Source organism: Vanacampus margaritifer, chromosome 13 (genome assembly GCF_051991255.1).
Source record: "Vanacampus margaritifer isolate UIUO_Vmar chromosome 13, RoL_Vmar_1.0, whole genome shotgun sequence".
In the NCBI taxonomy this organism is placed as follows: domain Eukaryota; kingdom Metazoa; phylum Chordata; class Actinopteri; order Syngnathiformes; family Syngnathidae; genus Vanacampus; species Vanacampus margaritifer.
In genome coordinates this window covers 19,441,122-19,452,498 of record NC_135444.1, presented here as the reverse complement: position 1 = coordinate 19,452,498, position 11,377 = coordinate 19,441,122, and the positions used below count along the sequence as shown (strand labels likewise).

General features: G+C 37.1%; 1 protein-coding gene across 2 annotated transcripts; it reads right to left on the bottom strand.

Moving 5' to 3' along the window:
- Positions 1-20: 20 nt before the first annotated feature.
- Positions 21-10,948, bottom strand: LOC144062605 (DEP domain-containing protein 1A-like). Of its 2 annotated transcripts, XM_077584155.1 has the most exons (13): positions 10,743-10,948; positions 9,801-10,066; positions 9,548-9,692; positions 8,652-8,761; positions 8,436-8,566; positions 7,276-7,323; positions 7,002-7,139; positions 5,796-6,740; positions 4,548-4,720; positions 2,815-2,991; positions 2,415-2,621; positions 1,150-1,327; positions 21-159 (listed from the first exon to the last, which is right to left on the bottom strand). In XM_077584155.1, exons 1-12 carry the CDS (start codon positions 10,788-10,790, stop codon positions 1,193-1,195), a joined length of 2,523 nt encoding a protein of 840 aa, XP_077440281.1. In that variant the 5' UTR covers positions 10,791-10,948; the 3' UTR covers positions 21-159; positions 1,150-1,192. The 2 variants fall into 2 exon arrangements, with proteins under 2 accessions (XP_077440281.1, XP_077440280.1); XM_077584154.1 differs by lacking the exon at positions 21-159 and having other exon boundaries at positions 1,112-1,327.
- Positions 10,949-11,377: the final 429 nt, after the last annotated feature.

Sequence of the window (11,377 nt, the reverse complement as noted above, 5' to 3'; positions counted from 1 at the left end):
CAGATTTCAGCTGTTTGATTGTGGTTGTGCACGTGAAAGAATGTGTTGTAATTAGTTCCAGACAACTTGGAGAACGTCAAAAGTAGGAAGAAGTATGCAACCGGTTGGTTGTGGTGGGTAAAACGGCAGCAACCACGGAGAGAAAGAATACATCATCTGCTGCAAAAGAGGAGAGGATAAAGTTAAACTTCAGGGAACATATTGCACAAAATGGACGACAGCAAGTTTAGCATGAGTCAAAATTGGACTTTCTTTCTTAGTTAGTAGTATTGCAGAAAAAATACTGAGCGACTGACTATAGACTACCCGCCAAAATTGAGCAGTTTTCCGTAATACAACAACTACCACAAAAAAAAGTGAAAGACCACTCAAGTAACAGCTGAATGTGTTTATTTCCCTGGAATTTGCATAGTTGGAGAGGAACAAACAACCACAAGTGAGTAGGGCTTTATAAACAGTGCATACAGGACATCTACTAAGTTCAAACAATACTTCACGTAGGGTAGGACCAATAAATATCACATATAATGAAATTTGAACTTGAGTTTTGAATTTAAGGTTACACTTTAGGCAATAATGTTACAGTAAAAAAAAGAAAAAAGAAAAGTAGGTGTCTAATGAAACCATAAAGAGTACTTAATTAGTTTATCCTTTTTAACAGTTTAAACTACAGCTTTCACGCCTATTTAAAACAAAAAAAACCATACATTTCAACTACCCAAGAAGCTATAACGATACATATACGAGCATACTGCAAAAATATAATAAAGCTTCAATCCTTTCTCAGTTCTGTAATGGAAAAACAAACAAACCTAAATCCTAAACACACAACTGAATATTTTTAATGGGTCAGTCTTATTACACAAGTTTAGCAAATAAAAACACTTTTAAAAAAAATAAAATAAAAACAAGCAAAGATATCTAGTATTAGCATCGTTAATTTATATTAAGAAATCTAGAATCTAACTCCCAAATGTACACATGCATGCACACACTACCTAGTCAGTAGACAGTTGTGCTTAAATTGTAAAGCTGTGTAAAAAAAAAAACATTTGCCTTCATAACTCCCAGCGGTATCACAAATGCCCCCCCCCCCCCAAAAAAAAGAGAATTAATAGTTCCCATTGTAACATACTGTTCTGTGTTTACCAGTGTGAGTGCAGTTCATAGTGCAGCGAACAATCCAACCAGTTTAGCTTCTGATACTGAAAGTTTTGGTTTTCCTGATGAGCAGTGGCGCTTTAATCTTTGGCTTGTTGTCAGTCTTATTGGCTTTTTCTGTGGAAGGGAACCGTTGACCGTAGATGTCCGGGTACTGCTTCTGAAACTGAACAACACCACATTCAAACATTCTGCTGATGGAAAATAGATATAGGGCTGTAATAATAATAATTACGGTATTTTATATATTGTTTTTTTAGTGCTTCAACCAAAACAAAAACAATAATAATATAATTTACCTGTATACACTCTACTTTCTAAATCATTCCATACAAAATAAAGAAACATCACTTATCGTATAAATGATACAAATTTATTATTGCAACTCTAGCTATATTAAAAGTGATTTCTAAACCTTAGTTAATAGTTGTTGAACACTAAAATATAACAAGAAAAAAAACAACAAAACTGTTGTTGCCTAAATTGTCATCAAATTCTAGGATGACCCATTTACACTTTTCATATACTGTACAAACAAATGACTAGATAAAAACAGTTAATCAAAACCAAAGATGTTTTGCAGCATTACAGCAGTTATTAGAGACCAACATTTATATGAAGGGACAACAAACTTTAATTTAATTAATTAAAAAAAAAATTTTTTTTTCTTTCTTAGAGCTCAGTATTGTTCATTCGATTTGACATCATCATTGCTCTCCTTTTTAAAAAAAAAATAAAAAAATCCAACAAATCAATTCAAAAAAATGTAATGTTTTTTTTTTCTTTTAAAAATACATATATATATATATACATATACACACATATATATATACAGTATATACCTTTTTTTTTGTATGTGTGTGTGTGTGCGTGTGTGTGCGTGCGTGCGTGCAAGCGTGTGTGTATTCATCAGTTCACCTAAAGCCCATTAAAAAAAAATCCCATACTAATAATATAATATAATAATAAATTGCCAGATGCAGAAACATCAATGTAAGTTATCACGATGTAGTGGCTCTCGCTAACAGACAGAATTAAGTAACCGGAATTAGGTTAAAAAATTCTATATACGTAGACCATGTTTCTATAAATTTTGATATTTGGTTTTTATTTGAGGCAGATATTTTTTCCATTAAAATGTGATTTATGAGGAGGTTAGACCATTGGTCGATATTCAGAGTTTGTTTATTTTTCCAGTTAACAAGAATTGTTTATTTTTAATATTTTTAATTTGTTAATTAATTTTTTTTTACCTGCTTCAACCTTTTGCGCCTGTCCTTCTCCGTCATGTTTTGGTCCGTCACCAACATCTCCAGTAAGTCCTCCATGGCCTTCTGGGAACAGGACATCTTCTGCTGCTCAAATTCGGCACCGCTAATCTGACGGCAGAAGGTATACATAGGCAGCGGCGCGCACACTCGCTCGCCATCGGGAACGTTAGCGATGTCCTCCATTGGTACCTGTGGGGAAGAAAAGCGTGTGGCTTCATCCCTTTCCACAAGCAGCATTGCACCACTGGATGAATACAATTCAACAACAGAAGGAAAACTACATTTTTCCCTCATCGGCATTTTGTTACCATAAAGGGAATTCTTTAAAGCAATTAATGGAACACAAAACCAAAGTGCTATGATACTTTTTGAATGACTGTACCTGTGCTGAGCGCAAGTACTGGACATGATCATTAATGGCACCGAGCAGATACTCGGGAACCGACAGAATGCTTTGCTGATGATCCATGAAAAAAGAAACCAATCTGGTGGCGAGGAGCTCATCCAAATCACACTCTTCAGCGCTGCTGAGAATGCAGCCTGAAAAGGTGTGGACCATCTGAAAAAGCAATGACAAACACGGATGACAAATATGCCCAGGATTTTTAACACAGTTCTATCTATATGGTGCATATCATCACCTTCCTAAAATAATAGCCTAAGTCATTTTTTCTCCCCACAAAGGAAACTGAAATACTGATTATATTATATTTATTAATAATTTCATTTCAGAATTAGAAGTTAGGACGGGATGATATTTAACTAAGGATGCATCTGATTTTAGTAGAGGTGGCCAGCATCAAGGTTAGGGATGGATCAATTATCGGCAGAGCCGATTATTGGCGCCGGTATTCAGCATTTTACAAATATCGGCATCTGCCGTTTTGAAGAATCATACGGCCGATAATAGATCAATATCAGACCAATAATTGTTTGAAACAAAAACTAAGATACCGGTAAGTAAAAAAAATGTAATACTTCAGATATTTAGGCGCTTTGGAAATCTTTATTTATTGTAGAAAACTATAGTGAGCTATTTACTTGTTTAATATTTTATTTCACTTTTGAAGACATGCTACTGCCCCTGGGATAACTGAAGTTTTTGTTAGATTTTTAAAAAGAAGATGGGAATTTTTTTTTAAACTACAATATTTTATGAATCCTAAAAGTTGTTCAATAAACATATGATTTAAAATTTAACAAATTTAATTAAGAGCTGGATTTTGTATTAGTTCAAATTTTGATGCCAATAATTTCCCTTTTAGTGAAAATGAATATCAACTATAAATATCCGTTATCGGCGTCCTTGACTAATAACAATCGGTATGGGCCCTGAAAAAAACATCGGTTTATCTCTAACTCATTCACTGCCATTGACGGCTATAGACGTCAAAAATTCATTTGGACTATTTCTATTAGTTTTGTTAACAAGAGTATGAAAACTTATATATTTTTTATTGTACTTTTAGAACAGATATAAAATTTGAGATTAATTGTGAGTTAACTAGTGAAGTCATGCGATTAAAAAAAATATTTGTAATAATCTTTTATTATTATTTTTTTTTAAAAATAATTAAAAATACTTTTTTTAAAAAGAAGAAAATATTTTTTTTCGTAATTAATGGCATGATAGTCATCATAAATTTTATATCTGTTCTAAATGTACAATATTTTTTTCCTATGTTTTCATACTCAACAAAAAAAAATTGAAAAAAGTGTTAAACTAATAGAAATAGTTCTAATGAATTTTTTGACGTCTATAGCCGTCAATGGCAGTGAATGAGCTAATCATGATGCAAAAAAAATATTGTTTTTTTGTCAAAATGACTTAAGTCAGTTTTAAGAAGGTGATATTATGTTAAGCATGCACTGCACTTCACTTCTTCCAAATGTTATGCCACAGCCTTATTCAAAATTGGAGTAGGTGTGCCAAGCATGTAGCATCATATTCAAAAAGATGCTGCAATGCTGAAAAAGTTGCACATGTACTTTGAGAGCCCCAAATTACAAGTGTTTTGAATTCACCAGCGATCGCTTTGTCAATTTTTTTTTTGCAAGCCAAAAAAATAAATAAATAAAACCAAAAAATAAGAGGGTGTCAGTTGTCTCGCTCACCAGTGTCCGGGTTCCAATGGCGGGGTGGAGGCGAGGCATATCCACATTCTGGCTGATGCGAGACATCATCCTCATGAGTAGCTGCAACTTCCTGCGTGAGGCAGGGGGGAGGAGGAGGGTGCATAACTGCAGAGCCTCAATGGCCATACGTTCACTCTGAGGCTGGAGAAGCCCTAAGCGCATACACGCACGGAGATAAAAAAAATCCGGGTCATTTGGATTGCCTTGAAAAAGGAAAGTAGCACGACTGAAGGAAAAAACATGCAAAATTGCAGCCTTTGCGTTTCATCTTTTGCAGCCAGAAATCATCAGTTAAACACAAAGCCACATCGATAGATACAAAACGTGAACAGGTGGGTTGATGGACGACAGGCTACAACTACAGTCAATGATGAGTTGAGTAGGATGCTATTAACTATTAAGTAGATGTGGAAGATCAGACGTTCTTGTTACTTAGCATCTAAATTTATTTCTTTGTGTAACACACTAAAATGTTTTTGGAGCATTATGCAGTAGAAGTTTGAGTTGCTAATTAGCTGCATTCTCTGGTTCCTAGCAACTGTTCCATAAAAGCAATGTACAACAGTCTTAAAGCAATCTGCAACTTAACCCTGGAGAACCCAAGAACCCTTTTTTTCTTTGGAAAATTATGAATTATACATTAAATGACTGCTATAAGTTCACTGAACACCAAAATATATGTTTTTTCAATTTTAACCCTTGTTTTTTGAACTTGCTCAGGGTTGCTAATTTATCAATATATATAAATAAAACATACTCCCAGGCATTCTGCAACATGATATGAAATATATTAACAAAAAAAACCCACAATTTTACCATCTGATGGATTGCTGAGAAGATGGTTTTGTTTGGATTGATTTCCAGCTCAACAAAACAGCATGTTGCCAGCCATCTTGCCACCACCACTCTGGCTCATGCAAGTGCAATATTCATCCACTAGATGGCCCCATGCAGGGGTCAGAAGTGGCACTCTGGACTTTTGAAGTTAAATTTGTAAAAAAAAAAAAAAAAAAAAAAAGGTCTTTGTTATTTGAGTAGCAGAATTTATAGGGGCCAAATTGACCCCGTGGGTTCTCCAGGGTTAAACATCTCTACCACAAGATGAGCAAAAGTTGCATTCCTGAGATGGACTTGGAAGACTAGCTATTATTAGATGTTAGATGCTGTTAGTTTGATTAGACATTCGCAGACACGCAGACAGGGAAAAGGGAGAGTCAGAGGTCTTACTGTGCTCGGACTTTGGTTGGGGGTGCTGCGTTCTGGCGGTGGGCACACAAACAGACGCTTTGAACAGTGAAGTGGGTCGAGGCAACTTAGGGACATCCAGCGAGCTCAGGCAGCGACGGACTGCAACGGCAGGCGCCGGCAGGGTCCAAAGACCGGATGTACTGGAAGCCAGTTGGGGGCCGCCCAGTTCCGAGGGAGCGTGAGGTGAGGGTGCTTTGGTTGCAGGAAATGAAGAGAAGCTGGAGTGAGGCGGGGAGGATGACGAGGGAGGGTGTGTGGCAGCGCGCGAGTGATGCTGGTCGTCTGAGCTGTTTATGTTCAGGCAGCTGGCAGCTCGGCCTTGCCGCTTGGTCTCCTTGAAGGATTCTTCATTGGTCTCCACAACGATGTCCAGACAGCTGCCCACGCTCTTTGCTCGCAAATTGTGCAGCCTCCGTGGGGCTGTCCATGGCGCAATTACAGATGGAACCAACGTTTTTGTTGGCGCCGAAGAAAAGTCTGAGTAACTGCGAAATGTCCTACAGTTGCTATCCTGGCTCCTGTTGCTAGAGAAGCGTGATGCCAGGCTGTCATTGGATAAAAAGATCGGTTGCCTGGTCAGAGGGGCGGAGTCATCTAGGATTGTCTCCAATGAGGAGCTTCTAGTTTGGCACCTCAAGGAGGACCCAGTAGTACTGAGGCTCATGTAGCTGCCTCCTAACTGGCCACCATCGGCACCGGCAGGGCCTCGTCTCAGCACGGCGAGGTGGGACTGAACTTTTCCGCCGAGCACTTCACTCATGGGAGAGTCGGTCTCATCGCACGTTCCCTGTCTCAGCAGTGAGAGGAGGAGACATTCGGTGGAGCGAAATGACGTCTTGGCCGGAGGGGGCGCCGAGGGAAGATCGTGCTTCTTGCGTTTGCCGCCTTGGTGCGCGGTGGGCGCTGCGACATACCCGCAGTACACTAGACAGAGAGGTAGACACAGGGTCGAGTGTTGCAGGCAGAGAGTCAGTGCAAGCAGATGGTGAAGGAGAGTGAGAAGCTTCAGTTAGTTCAAACTTTCACTGAACATAAACAGAACCAAAAGGCAACACGGCAAGCACAGATGCTAATAACAATGTTAGCTTTTCACAAAGGGAAGAGAGAACCAAAACCACATTAACCACATCCATAAATCTTATTATTGAATAGTCAACAGTAAGCGCCAACGAGAACAGTACCTACCCAGCACGTTGATAAATAGTTCATACAATTCATAGGTGAGTAATGGCTGCGGAAGGCTGTAGAAGTAATCGGACACCGTTTTGAAAACGTCCCGTTCAAAACCCGGGTAGGACGCCTGCGCACTGTCATATTTTGGCCCTGGAAGGGAACACGAAATCAAAAATGGTCAAGCGAAAGGTATTCTGCGTGTAGCAGCTTTCCAAAAAAATTAATAAATAAATCATAAAACAAGATAAATTACATGTAATTCATAGTAAAGGTTGCTGCTACTCACAGTTGGCCAAGCTCTTCATAGCGGACAAAACCCAGTGAGGAAGGTCATCTATACAAAAGTTTGGATTGGCTGTTATCACATTTATTATTATCTCTTTTATATCATATGTGTAAACATTTTGCTGACATAAAAAACATTTTAAAAATGTGACATTTATAAAGAGAATAAAACTGTAAAAATAACCAAATAAGACAAAATCATAGATCAGAGATGCCCAGTATAAGACGCACTCTAAGTACTGCACAACTCAGAGCCGTATATAGTTTGGCCAACTCGATTTCAGCAGAGTAACAAGATGGCTTCCATATTTCATGTGTCCAGCAGTTGACCAATCACGCTGTCACACTGTGATTGGTTAACTGCTGGTCACATGACATATGGACGCCATTTTGTTACCCTGCTGAAACCGAGTTGGCCAAACTCTCTCTACATACGGCTCTGGCACAACTAAACCATGTCTGCCATTTAGTGGTGAATGGTAATATTACAATTTAAAACTTAGCCCCTGCATACTGCCGATTTTGCACCTGTGGATTCTAATATTCACACATTTTCTTCAGTGTTTTTTCTTGAAACATTTTGAACATTTTCCCGGATTTCTTTTCTCAATTTCCGTATGTGAAATTATAATGAATGTTTAGCAGCATTTTTTGAAAAATTTGGGGGGCTTTGGAATAGCTTATATATCAAGCCATTTTCCACGGTGTTCTTGATCATATACACCCTTAGTGGTACTGGCATTACAATGAACAAGAAATAAGGAAAACACGGAGGTCTAAAAACATTTCTATGACTGTATGGTAATTTCCTTTAAATTGTCCAATGGTCCAAGGAGTTTCATAATATATGTTACTATCAATTTAGTTAAGCAAAATTATATGCTTTAGCTTTTGTTGTTTAAATATACAATGCTTGATTCTCTTTGTTGTACATGTCAATTTTACAGGCTGGGAGTGGCAAGCAGTTTGAAGCAAAAAATGTTTTGCCTCTTCTTTTCGTTTTCATAAAGTGGTGTTATGGGATATTATCCCCCAAAATGAACAGGGGGTTGACTGTTCATAAAAACAAATAAATAAATAAACTACCAAGCAAACTATAATCACTCAACACAGAGCGAGTAAATACAAATGTGAATAATCACGGGTAAAGCTAGAACCTACTGGTCTTGTCATGCAGGGTGACCACGCCATGCTTGTTGACTTGAGTCATATTATGGATGATGTTGTGAGGGTTTATGGAACGGTGGTCTAAGACTTCATCAAGAGATGCAACACCCAGAATCTTCTGCAGACTGAAACACAATAGAGAAAGGCAATTCCTCAAGCGGATGGTCCTGTCATCATGAATTCCGTATTTTGACAGGCGTGTGTTCTTACCGAGTCAGTGTGGTGTCTCTCCAGATATTCCGTTCGTCATCTCCAGTCAGCTCTCGTCGATGTACGTGTTGCTCTCCTGAATCTTTCTCTTCTTCTGCTTGGTGATTTTCCTGGACGAGACGGATACGGTAGATCTAGAGTTTGAAATTCTGATTTTTTTTCCCCCCCACTGTCAGGGCATGTACTGCAGTTTATACACTTAACTGAATTTTTGCAAGGCAAATTCACAAGATTTATGTTTTCTTGCTTTAGTTGCATCGCTAATACCAGAGCAGGGTTTAAATACCCCTTTCCAAGGCATACTTAGCATAATTAACTTCCTATATGCCATATTTCAACCTTTCAAATGAATTTTTAGGGTCAATTGTATTAGGTATGAGAAATTGTAAGAATGATAAAATAAAATTAAGAGACTGAAATTGTAATTTTATAAGAAATAAGTTGTAAATTTACAAGAATAACATCATCCCGGTGCTATTTTTTTGTTGTTGCACTAATTATAAAACATCAAGAGACAATGTATTTACGTACACTAAATATTTAGGGTGAGAACTGTTGAGGATGACAACTTTAGAATGATATTTTGAATAAGTAAAAAAAAAGAAAAGAAGAAGTGACAAATACCATCATCATGACTATTTAATGTGATGTGCATGTACTGTATTTGTTGAGAAAGAACCGCGCAGACTGAATTAGCCCATTATGTTTCATTTGGTTTCTTTAGTCCTCAACCATCAGTTTTTAAATAACGTTCACAGGATTATTATCAGAAAAATCTATATGGCACTTTTATTTGAATTAATTAACAAGTGACAATATTTGCTACTGCTTGTCATGCAATATTTAAATAGCAGACCGCTGACAACAGGAAGGCATTTGTAAACAGTTTAGCTTACCTCAGTCTCTTGTTGATTTTTCTTCATGCTTTTAAACCTGAAGAAACCTTCTTTGTCTCGAAGTGAAGGCCTTTTCTTAACGCCTTTAGAAGCTGAGGGCACAGCTGCACACGGAATGGGCTTCAGAGGAGAGGTGGACGGAAATCTTTGAAATAAGAAAGGCAGTGGACAGTGTAATAATGTCATGGCAGCAAATGCAATATCTATTTTACAATCCAAAACAGAAAACAGGATCATTTAGGAGAATTATTACCTATAAAGTGTGTTGTTGTCCTCCAGATCCTCTGTGCCCCAACGACCCTTTACATCTTCTATCACGTGGTTCTTCAGAAACTTTTTGAGTAGCTGGACTGTCTGCTGTCGAGTGACATCGGGCCCAAAGTTGCTGTTGCTACAAAGCATTTGGTGCAGCCAATCGACAGCAGCAACCGCCGTGAAGCAAGAACTGTAATTCCTCAAGTTCTGCCGGTGCTTCTTCAGGGGCATACCAGCCCGGAACAGACGAGTTATCTCATTCCACTAAGACCAGACAAGACAAACTAAGTACAGGTAGTTTAGTACCAATGTTTTTTATATATATATATATATATATATATATATATATATATATATATATATATATATATATATATATATTTTTTTTTTTTTTAGTTGAACTACACTGTAGTGCAAAGGAGGCTGCTTGAAATGAAGATATAAAAAGATATAAAGATAGATATAAAAAATAAGTGATCAATTTTCTTTTAATTCTAGTTCATCAAGGTTTACAAGCTAAAAATAGTAATTGATGATGATTAAACGGTCAACACAATACTTACATTTGAATCACAGCTCAGTCATCAACCCAAATCCAATTGACACATTGAATTACTTCTAGTGTTGGCCTTTTAAAAATATTGGTGCAAGAGTAAAGTAAGAACTTCATTCCCTTCATTTTCTTGCAACCAAAATGTACATAAATTCTACATGACTGACGAAGAACCGCCACGTACAGTTAATTTGAGAAGTTCAAATTGTTTGTTTTCGTTCATATATTGCTGTCCGAAATTTTAACTTAACCTTTGACAATACTGTGACCTTCAAAACGTCATATATTGTCTAAATACGACATAAAATACATTTGCTGTACAAACTAATGTGGAAGTCTTTTTCGCCGTTTCCCTAAAAAGCATTTAGCTTGTTAACGTTTACTTACCAGCTTCGTAGCTCGATACGGCCCAGGGGTGATGATATGTGAACTCATGTTTATCCCAGAATGACAGAACCGATCATTTCAATTCGGCGACAGATAATTCGTATCCATTACTAAGCAAGCAATTGTATGACGACTTGACTTTGTGGGTAGCAGCATTAGCATTAATGAGGCGCAACAATGCTAATCTTATTTCAGCCGTCTGTTCAAAATTGCGAGCCGTGAGTTTCTGACACGGGATTGGACAATTACATAATCACGTGTTCACATCCAGGGAGATGACGTTGGCAATAAAAAATAACACTGTTCTCAAAATCATGTTTTTTAAAGATTGTGTTCGATGTTTAGAAAAAAACTATATACTGTATATATCACCCTGTTTTGAGTCCAAGAACAAAATATTGTGGACCTTTGTTAACCTGTATGTTTTGTTCGGAAATTTTCATACTCACAAATGCAAATTCAAGACCTTTATTCAAATTATTTTTGATTGAGATAGACACGTATTTTAACTCTCTTAAACTAATAAGTTAACGAATATAAATGTCAAATAATAAATACCCCATGGATATTTTTTTAATATGTTTGTTTCCCCTTATTTTAGTTCTTATATATTTTGCTTTTGTTTCATTGTTGCA